The 12,500-nt window shown below is 52.5% G+C and overlaps 1 protein-coding gene across 1 annotated transcript in view; it reads left to right on the forward strand.

Moving 5' to 3' along the window:
• The window catches only part of LOC311308097 (nuclear receptor ROR-alpha A-like), a gene marked incomplete at both ends in the record, with an annotated part of 37,804 nt that overhangs the window by 21,303 nt on the left and 4,001 nt on the right, over positions 1-12,500 (forward strand). The window contains 4 exons of the mRNA XM_084437033.1: positions 3,019-3,160; positions 6,887-7,342; positions 9,149-9,270; positions 11,073-11,205. Coding sequence (XP_084293159.1) covers positions 3,019-3,160; positions 6,887-7,342; positions 9,149-9,270; positions 11,073-11,205 — 853 coding nt within the window. The remainder of the gene's footprint in view (positions 1-3,018; positions 3,161-6,886; positions 7,343-9,148; positions 9,271-11,072; positions 11,206-12,500) is intronic.

The following is a 12,500-nucleotide window of genomic DNA, read 5'->3' on the forward strand; positions in this document are numbered from 1 at the left end:
AGCAGACTGAATTTACCCAGGCAGATGGAATTTCCCCACATTGCTCTAGTATACTACAGTAGCTAGCTCAAGCAGTCTCAGTGAAAAAGTTACATACTGTAGCTTTAAGCGCTCATCTCTTCTCTCGCCATAATACATTTTCAACCAGCATCATTCAGTGTCTGTCCTGACACGCCTTCCCTCACTACCATGCTCTCAATCTCTTAAATAGGCCCTCAGTCAGAGAGAAGATAGACATTTCATTTGCAAAGAGACTTTACTCATTACTGCTAATTATCTGAGTCAGAGAGCTGTTTAATGTTTAGCGGTTATGAAGAGCACCCAGTTGGGACTATAAATCAGGCTATTTAGTGAAATAGAGTCCAGCTTGTCGGCGCTAATGGCTGCAGAGAGAGAATGTGAGTGTGACAGCTGTTAGCTTCTGTCTGCTGATCACACAGCCGATGGGCAGCTAACGGAGAAGCACGGAAGCCCGGGTCTAGATGTTGTGTGGTCTTTGGGAATGACTTGATAATATTTGATGGGTACGAGTTTCCTCTTCTGTTTTTAGGGGTCAGGCACCGGAGGTGCGTAGAAGCCTATTGTAATTGTTGGTATTCTGATTATTTTCCTTGACGCCCTCAAATAACTCTTGAAGTCCTCAACCAAAAATGCTGTAACTCCGCATGTCACAACTACAGACCATGAGTAACTACGCCACAATGACTCACCATGAGTAACTACGCCACAATGACTCACCATGAGTAACTACGCCACAATGACTCACCATGAGTAACTACGCCACAATGACTCACCATGAGTAACTACGCCACAAAGACTCACCATGAGTAACTACGCCACAATGACTCACCATGAGTAACTACGCCACAATGACTCACCATGAGTAACTACGCCACAATGACTCACCATGAGTAACTACGCCACAATGACTCACCATGAGTAACTACGCCACAATGACTCACCATGAGTAACTACGCCACAATGACTCACCATGAGTAACTACGCCACAATGACTCACCATGAGTAACTACGCCACAATGACTCACCATGAGTAACTACGCCACATTGACTCACCATGAGTAACTACGCCACAATGACTCACCATGAGTCGCCCATAGGTGGCGCTATAATAAGCAATTTAGCGTACAATGCTGCCATGTCCACCCCGATTGATGAAAATGTATGAAACTTGGTACACTTACTTCATTCCTCATGGGGAACACACTTGCAATTTGCCATAGTCTCGAACATGATGGATTTGGCTGCAGGTAGAAAATTGGGCAAAACCTATAAAAAAAAGTTTATTCTCATAAAGTCCAATCGGTCTGAAATTTCATACATACAGTATGTTGAGGGTGCATGTCTCCCTATAGGGTCTTCACAGTTAAGAGATCCAATCCAAGATGGCGGAAAAATACAATAAAAATGTTTAAAAAAATCGGGCTGCAATTGTAGAAACTGGCACGACTGGGCTGTGACTGTAGAAAATGGCATTCAAAAATTAAAAATTAAAAAAACTGGGCCACAAAGTTCAACTGCTTATAATTTTGTACAACAATAATCTAGGAACATTAAACTCACTGGACACAAAGAGGGCACTACCATGTTGCACCACGTGGAAGCGCGCTGGCGGGGGGGGTGCAGGCGGGAGGGAAGTACATTATGCACTATGTGCAAAGCCACGCCCATCTCACTTTCATTGTGTTATCATTGATGTTGTAACTCAAATGTGCTGTAATAGTCTGGCCTGTTGATGTGTTCATTGTGGCTCTCAATCATTGCAGGGTGGTCGTAGCAGTGTGGTCGTAGCAGCGTGGTCATTGCAGCGTGGTCATTGCGGCGTGGTCGTTGAGGCGTGGTCGTTGCAGCGTGCTCGTTGCAGCGTGGTCGTTGCAGCGTGCTCGTTGCAGTGTGGTCGTAGCAGAGTGGTCGTAGCAGAGTGGTCGTAGCAGAGTGGTCGTTGCAGCGTGGTCGTTGCAGCGTGGGCGTAGCAGCGTGGTCGTTGCAGCGTGGTCGTTGCAGCGTGGTCGTAGCAGAGTGGTCGTTGCAGCGTGGTCATGGCAGCGTGGTCATGGTAGCGTGGTCGTTGCAGCGTGGTCTAGCAGCGTGGTCGTAGCAGCGTGGTCGTTGCAGCGTGGTCGTTGCAGCGTGGTCGTAGCAGAGTGGTCGTTGCAGCGTGGTCGTTGCAGCGTCGTCATGGTAGCGTGGTCGTTGCAGCGTGGTCGTTGCAGCGTGGTCGTTGCAGCGTGGTCATGGTAGTGTGGTCGTTGCAGCGTGGTCATGGCAGCGTGGTCATGGTAGTGTGGTCGTTGCAGCGTGGTCGTTGGAGCGTGGTCATGGTAGCGTGGTCGTTGCAGCGTGGTCATGGTAGCATGGTCGTTGCAGCGTGGTCGTTGCAGCGTGGTCGTTGTAGCGTGGTCGTTGCAGCGTGGTCATGGTAGTGTGGTCGTTGCAGCGCGGTCGTTGCAGCGTGGTCATGGTAGTGTGGTCGTTGCAGCGTGGTCGTAGCAGCGTGGTCATGGTAGTGTGGTCGTAGCAGCGTGGTCGTCGCAGCGTGGTCGTCGCAGCGTGGTCGTAGCAGCGTGGTCGTTGCAGCGTGGTCGTCGCAGCGTGGTCGTCGCAGCGTGGTCGTTGCAGCGTGGTCGTTGAGGCGTCGTCGTTGTAGCGTGGTCGTTGCAGCGTGGTCACTTGAAGCTTGACCCTGTATAGCCGCTTGCGGCTTTAATTAGCATTTGCATTTGCTCGTCCAATTTTTACAAGTCTGGGTTTGCCTTCTGTTTGTCAGCACTATTGGATCAGCGAGGGGAAGCTAATGATTTGTCCAGATTAATTCCTTTGATGTGTTCTCCTCAATGAGAGAGTGTGAGGTGATTTTGAACCATTGTTTTCTTTCTTTCTTTCTTTCTTTCTTTCTTTCTTTCTTTCTTTCTTTCTTTCTTTCTTTCCTTCTTTCTTTCTTTCTTTCTTTCTTACTCTCTCTCTCTCTCTCTCTCTCCCTTCATCTCTTCCTCTGTCCAGGGCTTCTTCAGGAGGAGTCAGCAGAGCAATGCCGCCTACTCCTGCCCGCGCCAGAAGAACTGTCTCATCGACCGCACCAGCCGGAACCGCTGCCAGCACTGTCGGCTGCAGAAATGCCTGGCAGTGGGCATGTCACGAGATGGTACGTACAGTACGCAGTGGGCATGTCACGAGATGGTACGTACAGTACGCAGTGGGCATGTCACGAGATGGTACGTACAGTACGCAGTGGGCATGTCACGAGATGGTACGTACAGTACGCAGGGGGCATGTCACGAGATGGTACGTACAGTACGCAGTGGGCATGTCACGAGATGGTACGTACAGTACGCAGGGGGCATGTCACGAGTTGGTACGTACAGTACGCAGGGGGCATGTCACGAGATGGTACGTACAGTACGCAGGGGGCATGTCACGAGATGGTACGTACAGTACGCAGGGGGCATGTCACGAGTTGGTACGTACAGTACGCAGGGGGCATGTCACGAGATGGTACGTACAGTACGCAGGGGGCATGTCACGAGATGGTACGTACAGTACGCAGTGGGCATGTCACGAGATGGTACGTACTGTACGCAGGGGGCATGTCACGAGATGGTACGTACTGTACGCAGGGGGCATGTCACGAGATGGTACGTACAGTACGCAGTGGGTGGGTTGAGTGAGACCAGATGGGACAGTACTGTCCTGTACATACAGTATGAACCAGTGAGACCAGTATTCTAAGCTGCAGGAAGTGGTGTATGGCCCGTTATGTCAGGCCTGGTATTTTGTCTGAGTAAACACACTTTAGCTGTCTATGGACAATAAATCAGGTGAGTTTGGTGTGTGTGTGTGTGTGTGTGTGTGCGCACACGCCCATGTGAGTGTGTGTGTGCCGGTGTGTGTGTGTGAGTGTGTGATGGTACTGGAAGGCTCTGTGATGAGGGCCCATCTACAGAGCGACAGGCTGTGGAGTTCACAGGGCACACACACTGACAGCACTCTCTAACCAGGACAGGCCTTATGAGTCCACTACCGCTCCCTCTCTCTCTCTCTCTCTCTCTGTCTCTCTCTCTCTCTCTCTCTCTCTCTCTCTGTCTCTCTCTCTCTCTCTGTCTCTCTCTCTCTCTCTTTCTCTCTCTCTCTGTCTCTCTCTGTCTCTATCTCTCTCTCTCTATGTCTGTCTCCCTCTCTCTCTGTCTCCCTCTCTCTCTTTCTTCACTCTCTCTCTCTTCTCTCTGTCTGTCGCTCTCTCTGTCTCCCTCTCTCTCTCTATGTCTGTCTCCCTCTCTCTCTGTCTCCCTCTCTCTCTTTCTTTACTCTCTCTCTCTTCTCTCTGTCTGTCGCTCTCTCTGTCTCCCTCTCTCTCTCTATGTCTGTCTCCCTCTCTCTCTGTCTCCCTCTCTCTCTTTCTTTACTCTCTCTCTCTTCTCTCTGTCTGTCTCTCTGTCTGTCTCCCTCTCTCTCCCCTCCCTCTGCCTGTCTCTCTCTCTTCTCTCTCTCTTCTCTCTCCGTCTCTCTGTCTGTCTCTCTCTGTCTCTCTCTCCAAGGTCAACCCCTCCTCCCCTCCCTCTGCACACAGAGGGCCCTACGTACACCACTCCTCCGCTGTCTCCACCTCTCTCACTCTCCTCTGTCCTCCCCTCCCTCTCCGCCTCTCTCTCCCTCCTCACTCTTTACCTCCCTGACTCAGGAGGACAAGCTGTCATCCAAACTCAGCCATTTGAGTAGTCATCCATTCATGCACAGTCGCAGTTGTCTTATCAAATGACTTCCATTCATATTTCATATGCTTGCTTAGCATATCAGTGGCTCTGACTGTCCCTGGTGTGTGTGTTGGTTGGACTGCCCCTGGTGTGTGTGTGTGTGTGTTGGTTGGACTGCCCCTGGTGTGTGTGTGTGTGTGTTGGTTGGACTGCCCCTGGTGTGTGTGTGTGTGTTGGTTGGACTGCCCCTGGTGTGTGTGTTGGTTGGACTGCCCCTGGTGTGTGTGTTGGTTGGACTGCCCCTGGTGTGTGTGTGTCGGTTGGACTGTCCCTGGTGTGTGTGTGTGTGTTGGTTGGACTGCCCCTGGTGTGTGTGTGTGTGTGTTGGTTGGACTGCCCCTGGTGTGTGTGTGTGTGTTGGTTGGACTGCCCCTGGTGTGTGTGTTGGTTGGACTGCCCCTGGTGTGTGTGTTGGTTGGACTGCCCCTGGTGTGTGTGTGTCGGTTGGACTGTCCCTGGTGTGTGTGTGTGTGTTGGTTGGACTGCCCCTGGTGTGTGTGTGTGTTGGTTGGACTGTCCCTGGTGTGTGTGTGTGTTGGTTGGACTGTCCCTGGTGTGTGTGTGTTGGTTGGACTGCCCCTGGTGTGTGTGTGTGTTGGTTGGACTGTCCCTGGTGTGTGTGTGTGTGTGTGTTGGTTGGACTGCCCCTGGTGTGTGTGTTGGTTGGACTGCCCCTGGTGTGTGTGTGTTGGTTGGACTGCCCCTGGTGTGTGTGTGTGTGTGTGTGTGTGTGTTGGTTGGACTGCCCCTGGTGTGTGTGTGTGTGTGTGTTGGTTGGACTGCCCCTGGTGTGTGTGTGTGTGTGTGTGTTGGTTGGACTGCCCCTGGTGTGTGTGTGTTGGTTGGACTGCCCCTGGTGTGTGTGTGTGTGTTGGTTGGACTGTCCCTGGTGTGTGTGTGTGTGTGTGTTGGACTGCCCCTGGTGTGTGTGTGTGTGTGTGTTGGACTGCCCCTGGTGTGTGTGTGTGTGTGTGTGTGTGTGTGTGTGTTGGTTGGACTGCCCCTGGTGTGTGTGTGTGTGTGTGTGTGTGTTGGTTGGACTGTCCCTGGTGTGTGTGTGTGTGTGTGTGTTGGACTGCCCCTGGTGTGTGTGTTGGTTGGACTGCCCCTGGTGTGTGTGTGTGTTGGACTGCCCCTGGTGTGTGTGTGTGTTGGACTGCCCCTGGTGTGTGTGTGTGTGTGTTGGACTGCCCCTGGTGTGTGTGTGTGTGTGTGTGTGTGTGTGTGTGTGTGTGTGTGTTGGTTGGACTGCCCCTGGTGTGTGTGTGTGTTGGTTGGACTGCCCCTGGTGTGTGTGTGTGTTGGACTGCCCCTGGTGTGTGTGTGTGTGTGTGTGTGTGTGTGTGTGTTGGTTGGACTGCCCCTGGTGTGTGTGTGTTGGTTGGACTGCCCCTGGTGTGTGTGTGTGTGTTGGTTGGACTGCCCCTGGTGTGTGTGTGTTGGTTGGACTGCCCCTGGTGTGTGTGTGTGTGTGTGTGTTGGTTGGACTGCCCCTGGTGTGTGTGTGTGTGTGTGTGTGTTTTGGTTGGACTGCCCCTGGTGTGTGTGTGTGTGTGTGTTGGTTGGACTGCCCCTGGTGTGTGTGTGTGTGTGTGTGTTGGTTGGACTGCCCCTGGTGTGTGTGTGTGTGTGTTGGTTGGACTGCCCCTGGTGTGTGTGTGTGTGTGTGTTGGTTGGACTGCCCCTGGTGTGTGTGTGTGTGTGTGTGTGTGTTGGTTGGACTGCCCCTGGTGTGTGTGTGTGTGTGTTGGTTGGACTGCCCCTGGTGTGTGTGTGTGTGTGTGTGTTGGACTGTCCCTGCTGTGTGGACAACGCCTGCCACATGACATCATCTCACGCTACACAGGTATTGTTGGAGGAGGTAGCAGGCTTGGGATAGTGACCATGCAACAGAAGGATCATATCTGGAAAGATTGTATTCAAAGTGTAAATATATTTAGACTAAAAACACTAGCAAAATAAACATCTGTACAGCCAAGCTTAGCTGATCATAACATGAACATTCATGTCATTCCATTCCTGTCATTTGTTAATTGACTCTATAACATCTATACACACTCTGGACATGTCCGTCTCCCTGTCTCATACTCTCTGGATGTCTCCCTGTCTCCCATGTCCAGCGGTCAAGTTCGGCCGCATGTCCAAGAAGCAGCGAGACAGCCTCTACGCCGAGGTCCAGAAGCACCGCCTCATGCAGCAGCAGCAGAGGGACGCCCACCTTCTCGCCGGCCACGCCCACCTCCACAGCCAGACGCCCGGGGAGGCGGAGCCCCTCACGCCGGCCTACGGCCTCGCCCCCTCCGCCGGCCTCACCGAACTCCACGACGACCTGGGGGGCTACATGGACGAGCGCCACACCCCGGAGGGGGGCTCCTCCCTGGGCTCGTCCAAGGCTGACTCCGGGGGAGGGGGGGGGTTCTACCTGGACATCCAGCCCTCCCCTGACCAGTCAGGCCTGGACATCAACGGGATCAAGCCAGAGCCGCTCTGCGACTACGGCTCAGCCAGCGGCTTCTTCCCCTACTGCTCCTTCACCAACGGAGAGACCTCGCCCACCCTGTCCATGGCTGAGCTAGGTGAGGGGGGGTGAGGGATGAGGGCTGGAGGGGGGGGGTGAGGGCTGGGGGGAGTGAGGGATGAGGGTGGAGGGATGAGGGCTGGGGGGAGGGATGAGGGCTGGGGGGTGGAGGGATGAGATCTGGGGGTGGAGGGATGAGGGCCGGGGGATGGGGGGATGAGGGCTGGGGGGAGGGATGAGATCTGGGGGTGGAGGGATGAGGGCTGGGGGATGGAGGGATGAGGGCTGGGGGGAGGGATGAGATCTGGGGGTGGAGGGATGAGGGCTGGGGGGAGGGATGAGATCTGGGGGTGGAGGGATGAGATCTGGGGGGATGGAGGGATGAGATCTGGGGGGATGTAGCGATGAGGGCTGGGGGGTGGAGGGATGAGTTCTGGGGGGGTGGAGGGATGAGGGCTGGGGGGACACCAATCACGGCAGCTGCCATGCAAGGGGCTCGCCCGCTCATTGCCCAAGGACACTTCGACGTGTGGACAGGAGGAGCCGGGATTCGAACCGCCAACCCTGTGGTCAGTGGATGACCCACTCTACCACTGAGCCACAGCCCACCACCAACAGGAAGAACAATGAGAGAGAGGAGGGGAAAGGGGGATGAGAGCAGAGGATGGGGAGATAATGAAAAGAGAGAGGTAGAGAGAGAAAGAGGGGTAGAGAGAGAAGGAGAGAGGTAGAGAGAGAAGGAGAGAGGTAGAGAGAAAAAGAGAGGGGTAGAGAGAGAAAGAGAGAGGTAGAGAGAGAAAGAGAGGGGCAGAGAGAGAAGGAGAGAGGTAGAGAGAGAAAGAGGGGTAGAGAGAGAGAGAGAGGTAGAGAGAGAAAGAGAGAGGTAGAGAGAGAAGGAGAGAGATAGAGAGAGAAAGAGAGAGAAGGAGAGAGGTAGAGAGAGAAAGAGAGAGGTAGAGAGAGAAAGAGAGGTAGAGAGAAGGAGAGAGGTAGAGAGAGAAGGAGAGAGGTAGAGAGAGAAAGAGGGGTAGAGAGAAGGAGAGAGGTAGAGAGAGAGAGAGAGAGGTAGAGAGAGAAAGAGGGGTAGAGAGAAGGAGAGAGAGAGAGAAAGAGAGGGGTAGAGAGAGAGAGAGGGGTAGAGAGAGAGAGAGGGGTATAGAGATAAGGAGAGGGGTAGAGAGAGAGAGGGGTAGAGAGAGAGAGAGGGGTAGAGAGAAGGAGAGAGAGGTATAGAGAGAAGGAGAGGGGTAGAGAGAGAGAGGGGTAGAGAGAGAGAGAGAGGGGTAGAGAGAGAGAGAGAGGTAGAGAGAGAGAAGAGAGGGAGAGAGAAAAGGAGAGAGAGAGAGGGGTAGAGAGAGAGAGAGAGAGGTAGAGAGAGAGAAGAGAGGGAGAGAGAAAAGGAGAGAGAGCACAACCGTGGGGCAGAAGCAGACACCGAAGGTGGTTTAAAATAGCAGGAGGTTGGAAACTCATCTTCAGAGCTCATTAAAGCGCGCATGTGGTAATTAGGTGTCTGTTAATTAGGGCCAATTGGGATCCGGAGGGGCACGCGTCGGGGGAAATCATTTTTTTTAACATCCCCAGAGTTTTAGAGAATCTTCTTTTCGACAAAAGCATTTATCACAACCGCGTGCTTTCCTCCCCGGTAACAAACAGAGCCTTTGTTTCAGGATTTTGTCTCCCGTACCAATTTATTCTCATGTCATGTTTTATGAATCTACCCGTAGCATTCCCTGCGTCTGGTGAAAACAGAAGCTCAGCGCGATGAGTTGCGTTCCCAAGCTGTGCGTTGCAGTGCGTCCATATTCAAGACCGTGTGTGTGTGTGTGTGTGTGTGTGTGTGTGTGTGTGTGTTGTGTTGCAGAGCACCTGTCCCAGAACATCTCCAAGTCCCACATGGAGACGTGTCAGTACCTGAGAGAGGAGCTCCAGCAGATGACCTGGCAGGCCTTCCTACAGGAGGAGATGGACGGCTACCAGAGCAAGGTACTCCCTCCGCACCAGCTGGACTGAACGCTATGTAGGGCTAAAGAGAACCGTACTGTATGTAGTGGTAATGTAGGGCTAAAGAGAACCGTACTGTATGTAGTGGTAATGTAGGGTTAAATAGAACCGTACTGTATGTAGTGGTAATGTAGGGTTAAATAGAACCGTTCTGTATGTAGTGGTAATGTAGGGTTAAATAGAACCTTACTGTATGTAGTGCTAATGTAGGGTTAAATAGAACCCTACTGTATGTAGTGGTAATGTAGGGTTAAATAGAACCTTACTGTATGTAGTGGTAATGTAGGGTTAAATAGAACCGTTCTGTATGTAGTGGTAATGTAAGGTTAAATAGAACCGTACTGTATGTAGTGGTAATGTAGGGTTAAATAGAACCGTACTGTATGTAGTGGTCATGTAGGGTTAAATAGAACCGTACTGTATGTAGTGGTAATGTAGGGTTGAATAGAACCGTACTGTATGTAGTGGTAATGTAGGGTTAAATAGAACCGTACTGTATGTAGTGGTAATGTAGGGTTGAATAGAACCGTACTGTATGTAGTGGTAATGTAGGGTTAAATAGAACCGTACTGTATGTAGTGGTAATGTAGGGTTAAATAGAACCGTACTGTATGTAGTGGTAATGTAGGGCTAAAGAGAACCATACTGTATGTAGTGGTCATGTAGGGTTAAATAGAACCGTACTGTATGTAGTGGTAATGTAGGGTTAAATAGAACCGTACTGTATGTAGTGGTAATGTAGGGCTAAAGAGAACCATACTGTATGTAGTGGTCATGTAGGGTTAAATAGAACCCTACTGTATGTAGTGGTAATGTAGGGTTAAATAGAACCGTACTGTATGTAGTGGTAATGTAGGGTTGAATAGAACCGTACTGTATGTAGTGGTAATGTAGGGTTAAATAGAACCGTACTGTATGTAGTGGTAATGTAGGGTTAAATAGAACCGTTCTGTATGTAGTGGTAATGTAGGGTTAAATAGAACCCTACTGTATGTAGTGGTAATGTAGGGTTAAATAGAACCGTTCTGTATGTAGTGCTAATGTAGGGTTAAATAGAACCCTACTGTATGTAGTGCTAATGTAGGGTTAAATAGAACCGTACTGTATGTAGTGGTAATGTAGGGTTAAATAGAACCCTACTGTATGTAGTGGTAATGTAGGGTTAAATAGAACCGTACTGTATGTAGTGGTAATGTAGGGTTAAATAGAACCGTTCTGTATGTAGTGGTAATGTAGGGTTAAATACAGATCACTGTTTGTAGTTTGGTCTGCATCTCTTTCTTCAACCTTAGCTTTGTCTCTTTTTGGGTTCCCTCCAATCTCTCTCTCTCTCTCTCTACTCGTTATCTCTCTCTCTCTCTCTCTCTCTCTCTACTCATTATCTCTCTCTCTCTCTCTCTCTCTCTACTCATTATCTCTCTCTCTCTCTCTCTCTCTCTCTACTCATTATCTCTCTCTCTCTCTCTCTCTCTCTCTACTCGTTATCTCTCTCTCTCGCTCTCTCTCTCTCTCTCTCTACTCATTATCTCTCTATTCGTTACCTCTGTCTCTCTCTCTGTCTGTCTCTCTCTCTCTATTCGTTATCTCTGTCTCTTTGTCTCTCTCTCTCTCTACTCGTTATCTCTCTCTCTCGCTCTCTCTCTAGTCGTTATATATCTCTCTCTCTCTCTCTCTCTCTCTCTCTCCCCCCCCCCCCCCCCACCCCTCTAGTGCTCAACAGTCGTTGACAGCGTCTCCCTGGTAACATGTTATTGTTTGTGGTTTGCTCCTTGTCGTCATGGCAGCCCCAGGAGGTCATGTGGCAGCTGTGCGCCATCAAGATCACGGAGGCCATCCAGTACGTGGTGGAGTTCGCCAAGCGCATCCACGGCTTCATGGACCTCTGCCAGAACGACCAGATAGTGCTGCTGAAAGCAGGTAAGGGGCGTGGCCCCGCGTGAGCAGGTAAGGGGCGTGGCCCCGCGTGAGCAGGTAAGGGGCGTGGCCCCGCGTGAGCAGGTAAGGGGCGTGGCCCCGCGTGAGCAGGTAAGGGGCGTGGCCCCGTGTGAGCAGGTAAGGGGCGTGGCTCCGTGTGAGCAGGTAAGGGGCGTGGCCCCGTGTGAGCAGGTAAGGGGCGTGGCCCCGCGTGAGCAGGTAAGGGGCGTGGCCCCGCGTGAGCAGGTAAGGGGCGTGGCCCCGTGTGAGCAGGTAAGGGGCGTGGCCCCGTGTGAGCAGGTAAGGGGCGTGGCCCCGCGTGAGCAGGTAAGGGGCGTGGCCCCGCGTGAGCAGGTAAGGGGCGTGGCCCCGTGTGAGCAGGTAAGGGGCGTGGCCTCGTGTGAGCAGGTAAGGGGCGTGGCCCCGTGTGAGCAGGTTAGGGGCGTGGCCCCGTGTGAGCAGCGCGGAGCTGATAGGCTGACATGCACTTCCTCAGAGCCGCCGGGCGTCGGAAGCAAACATGAGGGTCAGTCTGGTGATAAGAGGAGGTGCTGAAAGGACACATTTACTGAACACCAGTTCTAAATGAGACGGCGAGCGTTTGAACCGTCAGACTGACAGGACTGTTAGGACTGATAGGACTGTTAGGATGTCACAACGTGTCCAGTGTCCTCAGCTGTGATTTCACAGTCAACACACAAGCAGTGGCGTTGTTATTCTACATCATGGCAGGAAAGTCAAGTGTCTCAGGTGAGACATGTCCCACATGGTCATGCTAGAGGACAGTCAGTCCGGCCTGCGGCCCCTTAAACACACCACGCCTTCCCCGCACAATCCCTCAGACATCCAGGGAGGTACACAGGTGTGTAGACCGCACCATCACCCCAATATGACCAGTTGAGGACTGGATTCAGTTGTTGTGGGCACAGAGTCAAGCACCACAAAACATGGGCAGAGGGGCGGAGCCACAAGAAACAGGCAGAGGGGCGGAGCCACAAGAAACAGGCAGAGGGGCGGAGCCGCAAGACACGGGCAGAGGGGCGGAGCCGCAAGACACGGGCAGAGGGGCGGAGCCACAAGACACGGGCAGAGGGGCGGAGCCACAAGACATGGGCAGAGGGGCGGAGCCACAAGACACGGGCAGAGGGGCGGAGCCACAAGACACGGGCAGAGGGGCGGAGCCACAAGACATGGGCAGAGGGGCGGAGCCACAAGACATGGGCAGAGGGGCGGAGCCACAAGACATGGGCAGAGGGGCGGAGCCACAAGACACGGGCAGAGGGGCAGAGCCACAAGAC

The sequence above is a fragment of the Borostomias antarcticus genome, assembly GCF_949987555.1.
Source record: "Borostomias antarcticus genome assembly, chromosome: 4".
NCBI classification, from domain to species: Eukaryota; Metazoa; Chordata; class Actinopteri; order Stomiiformes; family Stomiidae; genus Borostomias; species Borostomias antarcticus.